General features: G+C 42.1%; 1 protein-coding gene across 1 annotated transcript in view; it reads left to right on the plus strand.

Moving 5' to 3' along the window:
* The window catches only part of AOAH (acyloxyacyl hydrolase), a 135,633-nt gene that overhangs the window by 70,554 nt on the left and 50,491 nt on the right, over window positions 1–14,588 (plus strand). The window contains exon 12 of the mRNA XM_019655689.1: window positions 5,710–5,801. Within this exon, the coding sequence (XP_019511234.1) occupies window positions 5,710–5,801 (92 nt within the window). The remainder of the gene's footprint in view (window positions 1–5,709; window positions 5,802–14,588) is intronic.

Genomic DNA, 14,588 nt, shown 5'->3' on the forward strand with positions numbered 1-14,588 from the left:
TCTCTCTCTCTCTCTCTCATTATAAAGCTACAGAAACCTCAATGTGAGACTCATTCCAGTGCTCACGGGATTCTAAAGTTCACAAATCAAACTCAGAGAGTTAAATTACATCCTTGAAGTTGTCTATTTCAAAGCATTCGCTCGTGAGAACAGTGCTGCCCGCTCTAGGTGAGCCTGGGATTATACAGGCAGAAACCAGATGACTAATTCTCTCCCGTCTCCTGGAACGTCATCTACCAGGCCCCACTGAAAGATAAACCTCCAGGCGCGCGGCGTGCGTTGTCCTCTGTGGCTGCATTTCCCTAGAGTATGTCAGGCCAGAACAGGCCCGGGGATATGTGAGTGGGGTATGTATGCAGGTGTCTGTGCAGGGCCACATACCATTGCAGTATTTATCCCCCAAATGGTCAATCTGCATTATTCATAAGTTATGCATGACTTCCATAAAAGAAAAACAGAGGAGGAAAAGATGGCAGCAACTCTCGGGTTATCTGTGGATTTCTGAATGTTTTACCCAAAGCAGTGTCTGAGAGACCATCCCCTCAGCAGGCAACGAGGAAGCCTCATTTTCAACAACTAGCAAAACCCAGCTTAGCCAACGTTGCGTGTGGTTCCGTGAGATTTGGAAGCTTAAGGGGGAAACAAGGACCAGACACAGTGCTGTTAAAAGCTGAGATTCACAGTGCACCCTGCCTACTGGAAGCCTCTCCTTTTCTAGTTCTCCCAGAACCTGGGTTCAAATCCCAGCCCCCACTATTTACCAGCTCTGGGGCCTTAGCAAGGCATCCAAACTCCCTCTGAGTTTTGTTCTCCAGTTTTCCTGGCCTGTGCTGCCCCAAGTCAGGAATTCTGCCACCAACAGAAAGTACGGAAACCCTCCACGGACCAGAACCAGCAACAGGAGGTGCCAGCACAAAAGGGGTTTGTTTTTTACAATACCTCTAATTTCAATATCTGTCGAGGCACAGCCATTTAATGTCCACTTCCTCTGAGGTCTGGGGTTTTTTTTAAGAGGTAATGTCCATTGTCCGATACATGGGAGCTGCTCAAAAACTGTTGGTGGAAGGGAGAGAGAAAGGAAGGGAGGGAGAAAGACGATTCCCTGCCTCACAGGGTTGTTGAATGAAGTTCAACAATTTGTGTGAGTTTCCTGCCTCAGCGCCTGGCATAGAGGGAAACTCAATGTTAGTTTCCTTCCCCTCTCTGGCTCCAAGTGCAAAAGTTACCTGGGAAATATAGCCCATTACAGCATCGTGAATGGGTATACATTCATTTACAGGATTTATCCACATTTCAAAACCTTTGTAGAGGAAACAAACCAGAGCGAGAAAGCTTGTGTGAGGGTCAAGAAGGTCCCTTAAAGTTTCTTAATTTGGTATTTTGATAAGAAAATGTACTAAGGTAGAGAGGGTGGAGGGGACGTTTGAGATGAGCAGTGACCTCAGAGGCGGGAGGCAGCTATGGTGGCATTGTGGGATTGAAAGGTGTAAAGCTGGTGGAAAGCCACCTGCAGCGCCGATGAAATAGTGGCAGACGGACAGGACCAGGGGGGCGGGGGGGCCCGTGGGCTCAGTGCTGAAAACAGGTACCAGTGGTCTGATGCCCAGGCCTTGAGATTCTTGATCTACAATCAACAGATCAACCTAAGAGCTATTTTCTTCTTTGGGTAAAAACAACAAAATCTTTCTGCTTTGAGAGAGAGTTTAGTTCCTAGGAAATGAGTTAAAAATAGTAATACTTATTGAATTGATGATGATATTTTTCACATCTTTCCCCATCCGCAGTTAGCCATAGTTTCCTCCAACTGATTTTGTACTATTTGAAAATAATCAGTGCAGGTCTAACCCAGTTAAGAGTATTAGAAAAGGGAATACACTGTGTAAATTGTCCACAGCACTGCTGGGTGGGAGGCTCAAATGGAAACAGTGAAGTAAAGGCACCGAGAATATGCCCTTTGTCACTGGAAGATTGGCAGAACGAGGCGAATGTGTGTTGGATATTGCTACACTTTGTCTCACCTAAGGTGGTTTTAAGAAACCCAAATAGAAGTTGCTTGTTGAGGCTGAGGCTTAAAATAATCACAAATCTAAAGTATTGTATTTACTAAATACAGTGGGCTTTCTCGATGCATAGACGCACACAAACACACATACTCATACACACACACATACACAGAGAGTAATGTTATATGAAAATATTACACCAAAATAGTATGCACATGCCAAGTATGACATAAAAACACGTTTATGTCACTGATCAAATCAGAAGAAATCTGGAAGCTATGTGGTAGTTGACTTAATACTCATTGAGTTTCTGATGCTCTTTATAAATTTGGAAACTTTTTCTCGGTAAATATTAAGTCTTCCCACGTATGTACATTTAAGGTACATTTAAGATGAGTTTCCTGAGAACATAAGTGCTCAAGAGGAATAAGCAGGAGTTGATGAGGGGAATCTTAATTTGCATATTTCCTGCCTTAAATGCCAGAACTATCTTGGATATAATGTTCCGTGAATAACGCGTTTAGAGTTTAATGTGATATGACTTAAACATTCTCTTTTTGCTAAGCTCTATAAAACCTTTGCTATTAATGGCTGTTAGTTCTCATTTTTATCCACCAAATTTACTAAGGAAGAAAAATTAGGCTGAGGCTTCCATTTGTCTGCTCAAATCTTGTTCTTATTATCTGACAATAAACTTCACTCCTCTTAAACCTGGGACTGTCCACTTGGAAAGGGACAATAGGTGATCTCCCCTGAACATGATGCTTTACATAGTGTAGGGATTCTGCTTGTCAGCCTGCTCCTCTCACTGTCTTTTGATCCTTCCAACAGCCCTGTTGAAGTCGATAGGGTACTAACCCACAGCCATCAGAGATACTGAAACTGAGACATATAAAATGACATCTTCCCTGATTTGACACAGCTAGGAGTAGTAAAACCTCGCCATAACACCATAAGTGAAGCCTAAAATACTTAACCAGGAGAACACAGATTTGCACTACTTCAAGGTTAATCAAATAACCAGGAGAAACCTATGCAGCTGGCTGACCTTTCTGAGCCCTTCAGGGCTCCAACTCACCTTAGTCCCAGCTGTAATTCAGCACCAGCTGCTGTCCTCTCCAACTAAAATCCTGACAGGGACAATTCCAGGGCTGGTGGGGGCTTCTTGGAGAGCGACCAGGAGTCCAGGATCCTCCCAGGTAGCTGAAACCCATTTCTTCAGGTTGATCCAGAAAGACTGAACTGGGAAAAGGCTGGGGTCATGGAGACCTCACTTCCCAAGACAGGGTTGCTATTTCCTCACCTGTCCCATGCCTCCCTTAACATCTCCTTTTCTCCCACTGGGGACATGAATTGTATCACCCACTCCTGATTGAGAATGGGAGCTGGATGGAGTACGGAATCTGCTTCTAATGTACTGTGTCCAAACCATGGAGTTCTGCTGTATTTGTGGACCCAGACCTAGAAGTCAAATCTCCTGATTCCTAGAGCAAAGCCTTTTCTCCACTTTGCTGGCACACTCGGAACTACCATCCCATCCATTATCATTCCAGGCTGCAGAGGGTATCAGACTCCCCTCCCTATGTCAGCAGGTTCTTGTCTAACTTCTTCCTGGGAAAAGGAAATTGGGCCCATCCAGAATTAGAAGCCTAGTCCCAGTTTCCCAAATCCGGGGTTGTCATTGTGCAATCCCAAATGACTGAGAAAAAGGTGAGAGAGTGGTGTAGGGGAGCATTGTATTGTTCTTTAAACGTTTAACATGTTTTACAGGTTGCTAACTTATTTAACACAGCTCATAAATTCTGCCTGCATCTCACAAGCCACCTGCTTACTCACTCTCTCGGCTTAACACATCTCATGAGTTTCATCCATTCTGTTTGTTTTTCTTGTCTCTTGTAGCAGAATTGCTACAGAAGGATTCTCAAATCCTACAGCAAACACATAAGCAGAAAAATCTAGGGAAAAATATAAGATAAAAAAAACCACAGAAAATATTTGATGTATAGTGGCAGGAGAAGTAGAAACCACAACAGAGAGGGGGTGAGTCACAGTGATGCTGGAGTTTTGAGCAGACAGCAGTGGGTGCCTGGGTGCCTCCTGCTAAGGGACGATGCAGTGCCAGTCACGGGAATTGCGTGGTCCTCAACATTGAAAGCCCATGCCCCCGTTGGACGGACATGAAAACCCCGAGTCCTTCTGTAATGTTACTTGAAAATGAAAAGTAAATTACAGATCATCTAAAGGCAAATCACATCAGAGCAAGCATAGCACTGAATATAGTTTCTCACATGGCATGTGGTCCTGCCTCCTGCTCATTTCCTCGCCTCGCTCTGCCTCCTAAAGAGAATTTGAATCGGAAAGCCCTGAGGGAAGGAAAGGCCACACTTCTCTCATTAACTACTTGAAAATGTGTCTTTTTCTTTTTTTTTTTGGCTCTGATTACAAAGGCGTGCACGTTTGTTATAAAAATTCAAACATCGTAGTAATACAGTGTGGAAATAAAAGTCCCCCGAGGGCAGGCCCATGGAGGAGATGACCCTACTGTACACCCGAGAGAAACTGCTTCCTGCAGCCAGACATTGAGGTTTCCTGTCAGCCAAGGCACAAAGGGGACATTGGCTTTCAGAGGTTTTATCCAAACCAGGATTCCCAGGTAAAATACAGGACACCCAGTTACATTTGAATTTCAGATACACAAAGAATAATGTTTTGAAGTATGTCCCAAACATTTCACGGGACATGCTTATACCAAAAATTATTCCTTGTGTACCTGAAATTTAAATGCTTGCATGTTCACTTTTTAATTGTGGTAAAATACACGTAACAGAAAATGTACCATTTAAACCAATTTTAAATGTCCAGTTCAGTAGTGTTAAGTATATTCACATTGTTACGCAACCCATCTCTAGAACTCCTTCACCTTACAAAACTGGAACTGTATACTAACGAACTTACCTCCGCCCCTGGCAACCACCTCTCTACTTTCTGTTTCTATGCGTTCAACCACTCTAAAACTCTCCATGCCTATCCCAGGTGACATTTATGAAAGAAACAATAAGGGGACACAGGTGGCAATATTTTCCTTCTCTGATTTTTCACAAGCCATAGAAATGTGGTTCAATGAATCCTAATTTTGCCCACGCAGGCGGTCTGTGATCCCTTTGAAATCATAGGCCATGTTGAGTATACGTACATCTTTGTGGGGAAAGGAACCATAATTAGATTCTCAAAGGTGTCTGAGACCCCCAGGAAGGCAGGCAGCACCATCCTATTGACTGACGGCATAGCTTTGAACTCAAGAAAGCATCTTTGCTGGGGGCTTGGGTATTATTGCTTTTCAGGCAATTGGTTTACTGAATATCTGAACAAAATATGGAGAAAAATCTCAGTGAATTTAAAAGAGTAGAAAGTTTACCCAGCTACTGAAACATCCCTTTCGAATGAGGGCTGAGTATGAGCTCCCACGTGCTCTGCATCTTTCAGGGAAGGAAATAAAAGCCAGTTCATGCGTGATGTGGATCTTTGTGAATTTTCTGGTGATGGTTAACGTTAAGAGGCATATGCTTTAAATGCCAAAGTCCCTTTAAGAGAGCGATTAAGAAAGAGTGAGAGACGGACAGAGAACAATGCCTATGCAGTGAACAATCTTACTCCCTGTGGGAAACAAATGAGCGTTTTGACAATTACCATTTTATTCTTTCTTTAGAAATCCTTCTTCAACTTACCGACAGCTCTTACCAATGAGCTCAACTGGCCCCAGCTCTCTGGTGCTACCGGATTTCTGAACTCCACGAGCGGGTATGTACATTTGCACACCCTCAAACCTTCCCATATAGCTATGTAAAACTAGGGCAGGATATGGACTTGCTCCCAAGATGCTGAGATGAGAATTATTAAGGTCGCTTCTAGAACATGGTGACACACAACAAACGCACCACTGACATACAGTCAGTCAGTCATACAGTGGGAGGGGACGCAGATTGAACTGTATCAGAACTGACAAGGAGGAGGTGTTCCTGCCATGGGGAGTTCACCTTGGATGGAAAATACTCAAACACAACTTGGCTAAAATTAACAGGTAAGTCTCAAGGTCCTGGGGTCATCCAGGTTTTAATGCTACAGATGGGAAGGTAGGGACAATGCAGGGACAAACAAACTTGCCATGTGTGATTGGGTGTGGAGTTGGGGCCTGGGAACAGACATTCATAATGTTAGCACCCTATTTTTTTATTTAATGGAGGACATTGCATATCATGAATAATTTGATATATTGACTTATTTATTTTAAAAATAGTTATTAAATACTTACTACCTAATCAGGCAGAGATGCTATAGATGTTTTAAAGGTAAATAAGGCTTGCCCCATCTCTACAGTCAATTATAATGAAGGAGGACAGAAGATGAGATAAATGTACAAGTGATGATAAGACGAGATAAATGTGCCCAAAGGCAGCTCTCCACACAGAGCCACAGGACTCACTGGAGAAAGGATTCGTGGAAGTCATCAACAGCTGCCTCCTTTGGGGTGCTAGGCAAGGGGCCCAAATCCTAAAGGATTTAGGAAACTGGGCGATGAAAGAGACAAAGAAAAAAATGGAAGGGAACCAACCTTCATGAACCCGTGCTCAGGTTTACGTAGGAATCATCTGTGAATATTGATTGGGAAAACAGAGGGGATGTGTTTCAAAATTGGGTGTAGGTTTTCAAGTCTAATCATGGAAAAAGAATTAGGCTAGTCCTTGTCATTAGCGTAATAATACTAACAGTACCAATACTAGAGATAGTAAAACGTATCCTTCGTAAGGCATTCACTGTTTGCCAAGCATTTTACTGTTCTATGGAGATTCTCTTGTTTCATCTCTTTGTGAGGTTGGTGGTATTCTTTCTTTCTTGTAGTGGAGGAATCTAAGGGTTAGCAAACAAGTTAAGAAACTTGACCAAGATCATACACTAATAAGTGGTAGGATGTATAGGATGGAACCCTGGGTCATATTTTACCTTGGATCACATTAGTAAGTGGTGGGGCGTGTCCTCATGAAACCTTGGGTCATATTTTACCAGAATCATTTGGTGAGCAAGGGCCTCCTAGCCCACAACTCCCAACCTTTATGTGTGTCTTCATTCTGCCTGCAGAACATGGCTCCCTGTAGCCCTTGTCCCTTTATTCGAGAGCGTAGCTATGAGGTGGGGAAATGATGGAGAACCAAAGAAGTCCTCCCCATGTGGAGATGTGGCCTACGCTGTTTCAGATGTCAATCATGCACCTGTTATCCCTCCCCCAAGTCCCCATACTCCCAGCAATCTGGGGCCCCCAGAGCCCCACCTTCAGCCCATCTTTCCTCAGCTACAGTTGCTATTGTTTTTGTCACCTGGAATACGTCCAGAGACAACCCAGCTAAAGCAACATTCTGGGAGAGTCCTGTTTATCTCCCCATGGTCAACAATGAAATGGAGAAAATAGTATTTAAGTGCCCTCCATTCAATCCACCTATGTGTGAAAATACTGAGGAGTTTCTCTACATCAAGGCTTTTATGGCACTAACAGAAGGAATTCATTATGAATGAGAAATGAATGCAGTTTATTGCACTTTTAATGGAGCTTAAATTTACTTATGAACCCTATAAAATTCAGCCTCCTTTGACCTAAAACCTCACGAAGTTGCCATAGAGGAAACAGCAGTCTGATATTTAAAATTAATTGCCAAGTAGCTTAAATCTTCACTGGAGTCATAAAAGGAATGAAAGAGGAATCCATCCACCAGTTAAAATAGTGAAAACTTGTTTCCTCATCTCTTTCCACTTATAGCTCACATAATATTGCCCCACATCTAAATCTAATTTTTCCAAGAACTCTACCCAAACTTAGCTCCTGCTCCCAAGCAGACTCTGTTCAGTGCTTTTTAGTTTTTGTTGGGGGGTGGCAGGGGAGCTGGTCTCCCTCTTCCCTTCTGCATCTGTTCTGTCCTCAGACCAAGGGGTTACTCCTTTATCAATGAAATCACACCAACTATAGCAGTTTCCACCCATCCTCCTATCAGAGCTCCACAGACATACAGATCTTCCTTGGAAGAAAGACAGTGGGGTATAAGGGAGAGGAAAATGTGCAAGTCTCCTGACATGTATGGCTTATAATTGTGTATTCTACTTAAAGAGAGGTTCTGACATCATCTCACAAAGGAAGTGACTGGTCTAGGTGTGCTTATGTGAAAGTCATCTCTATCCTGAGCTAGTCTGGGCTGTGTTAGCATCTTCTTGTACTAGGCGCTCTATTGCTATTTATAAAAACTCACAGACTGCCTATGCGACTTGCTCAACATTAACTCTAATATTGTCCTTACCTGTCATACTTCTAAGATACACCTACGCTGCAGGGGCCTTTCTCTCTGTGTTTTGGGGTCTCAAGTTCTCTAGGTGCCTCCCTCCCAGGGCTCTTTGTGCCACCTGTGTACGGTGCCCATCATCTCTGCCGCTCAGCTGGGGTGGACGAGAATATATTCAACTCATTTTGATAGAAAAGAAAACTCTGTGTCTGGAATCTGAGTTGCAGTAGATTCCCCTGTTAATCAGAAACATAGCAGCAAGGCACTCCCTGTGTGTCACCATTCAGTGTGGGTCTCCTAACAGTAGTTCCTGTTAAACTATGTCATATACTCTCCTGAAAATTTTACCTGCAGATCATCTATGCGAGGCCAATCTCCTTCTTAAATGAAAAAGAGTTCTAAAGCGCGTAAAAATACATATATTAAAGAGAGAGTAGCAGATGATGAGGCTCTCTTCTGGTGGAATCAGGAGAAGAAAAAGAATACTGACCTAGAAGCAGCTTTTGTGACAGATGTGGGCAGCTTCCACGGGCATTTTAAGCATGTGTCTCTGTGAGCCCAAATGCTTATTAACACGGGATAGAAGTTATGGATTTACTCTATTCAACTGGATCTCTAGAAAGTGCTTCCTACGACCTGGGATCAGCTGCATGCTTGGGGTGTTAACAATGCTCTTTGGAAAACGTACCTTTGATAACAAAAAGATGCAGTTTGGGAGAGAAGACAATCCCTGTCCTCCTGCCATCATAGCCGCCGCCCCCCTCAAAATGTACTATCGCCTTTATGCGATGAATGTAACATAACTGAAATTACATGCATGCATTAAAACAAACATAACCCCTTAGCTTCATAAATCTTTACATCCTTCAGTTCAGGGGACATAAACAAAGTCTGTTCTCTTGACTCTTGAGCTTCAGAAAATTCAAAAAGCAATATCCCTTAAATTTTGTTTTGTTTTGTTTCCATTGTGATTCAGAAAGCAACTGAGTTGGTCCAAGAGCAAAACACAAAAAAGACAAAAACAAACAAACAAAAAAAACCACCTCTGTGAGGTTGGTAGCTTGGGTGCTGAAGCCTGACAATAGAGAGGAGAACTGTTAACTATAAGTGCGAAGAAAAAAAAAGAATTTTTAAAGATTAAAAATAGTACTTCATGTTCAGCTCACCTTCAAAAGCAATTAATGTAACAGGAAAATCCTATTTAAGTTACAGAAGCAAGGCCCAGTAACACACGTAGGGTGGGAGGACTTTTACCAAAAGGAAGGTAGGGCTTTTAGTTTAAGGGAGTGTCTGCCATTCCAGAGCCCTGTGAGTCTGCTTGGTGGCAGAGGAGGAAGGCTGTTCACAGATACAAGGGTTCTGGGTCTGGGTTCCCTTCGGCAGGACACTTAGCACCACTGGACCTCCTGTACATGATGGAGTTGACTAGTACCCGGAGCGCTCTGAGGCTCTCTCCAATGCTCCAGTTTAGTGGTTACAGGGCAACGTGATGCGAAGGTCTGCATCCTACTTTTGATGCCGCTTGATTTAGAAGCATTGGGGGAAGCTGCTGGGGAGAGATGTCCCTGCTTCTCCCCCCCAAATGTCCCTTTCCTAGCTGTGACTTGAGACAAAACATGGCTAATTTTGTAGGTTAGACCTTGAAATTCTCCAAGAACTGTGTTTTTCTAGGGCCGGGGTGACTGTGCAATAAAGGTGGAACCAAGTAAGCCCTGCACTGTGTGATATGGGTGCGTGACCAGCTATGAATTAAGTGGTACTCTGCTATTGTCTTTATGTGTACTGTTTCCTCCAAGCAAACCCCGGGGAGGGAAACAGGGGACTCCAAATTCTTAACAAAGATAACTACCTGGACCGAGCCATATCTAACCTGAGCGTTTGTGGTTGTCCAAACCCCCTTCCTCTGAAAGTGGGGGCAGGGGGTCAGTCCAGTCAGTGCCGACTGGGGCTAAAGGATAGACAGATGCCTCAAAGCTGGGGGGGCACAGGGGGCTGGGAGGGAAAATGGGGCAGCAACCTGGGCTTTAAAAAAAAAAAAGAAATGTAAGTAAGGAGCTGAAGTTAGCCATAAAATGTCATGAAAGCCGAAAGAACCAAAGCAATTACCAAAGTGACTATAACAAGCTAGGGAGATAAGAGTGAGACAAGTAGGTCCGCCTAAGTGGGTGCAAACTAGATGGAATTTTCTAGAGTACATGTTGTTCCTTCTGCTTCTGGCTTAAATTTGCTATTTGGAGCCAGAAGCATAGCACATGCTTAGAAAGAAATAGACAGAGCCATTGTTATAAGTGGCAGAGTAACGCCGTTCGAGGACATTTAAACACACGTCTTTGATGAGAGGTGTCCTAGAATCTGAGTGTTAGAGGTTATCTATTCTCTCCAACCCAGTCATCATTATAGGAGAGAACAATTTTGAAGAGCAGCGTATAACTGCAAACCAAGTCACTTGGGGCATTAAAAACAGAAAATTGGAGAGAAGGGATTTGCAGCTCAGATTTGCTAACCTAATTTCACGTTTAAAAAAAAAAAGACATGTAAGTACTCAACACTAATGGGCTTAATAACCTTATTAAATCCATTATTCAAAAATTACATGTGCTATAATTGCAAATGATTAGCCATCTTATAATTATACTTGGCAAAACAAATAATGAGCCCGAGAGATGGTCATCAAGTTGACAGAGGCTGACTTGAGGGAGACACAGCCTAGGTCAGTGGTCCATGGACCCCGGGGAGGAGGCGTCTCTAAAACCTTTTCACAAGGGTCACAAGGTCAAAACTATTTTCCCAACAACACTAAAACAGTGTTGGTCTTGCACTGTGTAGCCATTTGTACTGATGGTGCCAAAGCGCTGGTGGGTAAAACAGTAGCACCAAACTACATTTGGGGTCACTGTGGCCTTAGCACATTCCTGGCTTAAAAAGGGGTGGGGGACTTCTTCCCTTGAAAATGTTGCCTATGAAGCAAAAAAAAAATCATTAATTTTATTAAAGTAAGTTCATGACTTATTTAATAATTTCATCTGATGAAACAGGAAGTATGCATAAAGCACTTTTGCTGAATACAAAATATGATAATGGTTGTCTTAAGGAAAAGCACTTGTGTGAGTGAGTTGAGAGCTGAATTAGTCAGTTTTTCATGGAACACCAGTTTTATTGAAAAAGACTGGAAAATAAACTATGGTTAGTCAGGCTTGAGTATATGATAGATATTTTATCCAAAATGAATGAAATGAGCTTGTCACTTAAAGGAAAATAAATGATAGCAGTGGTTGGTAATCATAAAATTTGAGCTTTCAAAGAAAATTTTGAATTTTGGATAACTTGTATCTTCTGCCATAAACTTGACAGCTTTCTAATACGCAAAGACTTTTTGAATGAGATAAATAGTGCTAGCAACAAATATGACTTTTAAATATTGTATCATAAAATGTATCAACATTTGAAATATATACATAACTCAGTGAACCAGTATTTTCTAAATGACCTGTGTATGATATGTAAAGTCATGCATGGGAAAAAGACCCACTCAAAGTACAAGGTAGATCAATGCATTTTAAAGTAACACGATGCAAAGCGTTCATTGATACAATTTCAGATTTTACATGGCGGCCAGTCAATCCTGAAGAAACTACCCTTTGTCAAGTTTTGGTGTAGCATAAAAAAAAAAGGATATTAAAATGCTGCTTTCTTTTCCACCCACATCTATAAGACTAGATTTTCTTCATACATTTTCACCAAAACAACATATCATGACAGGCTGAATACAGATGCAGATATGAGAACCCAGTGGTCTTCTATTAAGGTAGACAATAAAGAGATTTGAAAAGTAGCAAAACAATGCCAATCTTCTCACTAATTGGGGGTGGGGTTGGAAAAATTTTTTTTTACAGGAAAAAAATGTTATTTATGTTAACATGTAACAGGTATTATTATTATTATTTTAAATGAATTAACAATTACATGTTATTTCAAATTTCTAAGTTCGCATATTCAATATATAAATATTCACAGCTATAACTCACATAAACAAAACCTCTCTGGGTTTCTCAATAATTTTAAGAGTGTAAACCAGGCCTGAGAGCAAAAAAATTGAGAATTTGGGTTCCAGGGAGTGAGTGTGAAAAAGAAATGTGGCTGAGGACGGAAGCTGGGGGACGCCAACATGTATGGCTTTGGGAAGAGAAGACCTCAAGGTGGAAAGCAAAGTGGAAAGATTCAGTGCCCTGGAGACCAAGTAAAGAAAGTGTTTCCAAGGCCAAATGCTGCTGGAGGCAGAAGAAGACGAGGGCTGAGGAAGGCCACATGGTGAGAATGCAAGACGGTGATAGGGGGACACTGTGACCAGAGCCATTTCAATGGGGCGGAGATGGAAGCCTGATGGGCGAGAATAGTTCAAGAGGTGATGAAATAAATGCAGGTGAGCATGAACACTCTTCTAACAAGTTTCACTATTAAAGGGGGCAGAGAAATGGGGCGGAGTGATAGGAGGCGGGGAATAAAAGCTCAGGGAACTATTTTTAGATGAGCAATCCTATGGTATGCCTGTAGTGATAGGAAGATCCGAAAGAGAGAGAACGGAGGATGAAGGAAGGAACGAGGTCGTAAAGAAGGCAGGAGGAACGGAATGCAGGCGCCCGGTGTCACTGTGCTTGGGCGGGAAGAAACGTCTCTGGACACTGTGACTCAGCGGAGGGACTCTGCCCGCCATATGCTGACAAATCTCTCCACTTCCGAGTTCCTCCTCGCCTCGACTTATTTTTAAGTTTTCATTTTTTTAATTTGTTTACTCAAACCATGACTATATTTTTATTTTAAAAATACCTGAGGTACATAAAGTAAAAAGCCAACACCCTCCTCCAATGTCACCACTTTCCCAGGAGAAAGCCCTGTTATCAATTTAGTGTGATTTCCCCCGGCCCTGCCTGTGTGATTACATGCGTTTATTCGTACATAAAGAAACGCTTGGTTGGAATTTTGCCATAAATGATATCATGCTGTGCATAACATTCTATGACTTAACGCTTCGCCCTAACAATACTTCTTGAAGGCTTTTCCTTTCTTGTGCAATTCTGTGTGGTATTTCTTAGTAGGGTTGTTTTATTCTCCTACTGCTAGAGAGTCCATTTAATTCCAAACCCTAATTATCCCCCCAAAATGTTGTAATGAGCATTCCATCGTTCTCTTTATGAAGATATGTGAGGATTTCTTTAGAAGAACATTGCTGGATCAAAATGTATCCATTTTTAATTTTTCATAACCCCTCTTAAGGGGCTACGCCAATTTGAATTCTCACAAGTAGTATATGAGAACACCGGTTTCCTCACACCCTTGCCAATCCTGGATATTGTCCACCTTCTTAATTTTCTCCAATCCAACAATATTTTATTGTTCAAATATGTAACCTCCTGATTACTAGTGAGTTTGAGCATCACAGGCACTTACTCTCATCTTTGTTTTATCTAGTTACCCCCATTCATGCTTCAACGCTCTCCACTCGGGGGTGGGTTCCTTTAGACAGCCTCTTCATTGTAATCCCCATCTGCCCTGATGATTCTCTCCTGTGTTCCTTCAACCCCAGTGTCACCTCGCTCGTCATGCTGTTTACTCATGGTCACCCCACAGCAGACTCTGAGCATCTCATGTGTTTGACTGCTCTGTAGCCCTAGCTCCTGGCATGTTAAGAGGCCCCATAATGGGCACTCAATGAAAGAATTACTGAATAAGTTCATTATGATATCTCTTTACATTTGTAGAGTGCCTTACAATCTGTAAGCCTCCTTCCCTTGCATGTTCTCAGATTGCTTAAATCAAATCAGATGTGCAGAATTAGCATTTCAGGGAAAATGCAACGGGCAAGGAAAGAGGAGTATAAATTGCATGAATTGAATCACCAGCTGCATGACATGGTGGGTATAAAAATCAATGCGTTGGACTTAAGCCCTTGGACTTCTAAGTATGCCCTATAATAAATGTTTCTACAAGAAATTAGCAACATTCATTAAAATAGTAAAATAATTGCACAGTCAACAAATTGGAGAAAATAAATTTAAAGTAAAATTATCAACTCCGAGCCAGGTAGAAAGAATAAAAGAAAGGAGAGCTCTGCTAGTAAGCCAATAATGGAGAAATCAAGCCTCAATGTGTCCATTTGTCCAGAATGATATAATTTTGCTGTCTAGGTTGATCAAAATGAATGGAAAAAAACCCTCTAAATTTCTCTAGTAGAATTCTTGCAACTAACTAAACCTAAGAGTTTAGCCCA

This window comes from Hipposideros armiger, unplaced genomic scaffold, assembly GCF_001890085.2.
Source record: "Hipposideros armiger isolate ML-2016 unplaced genomic scaffold, ASM189008v1 scaffold_244, whole genome shotgun sequence".
NCBI lineage: Eukaryota > Metazoa > Chordata > Mammalia > Chiroptera > Hipposideridae > Hipposideros > Hipposideros armiger.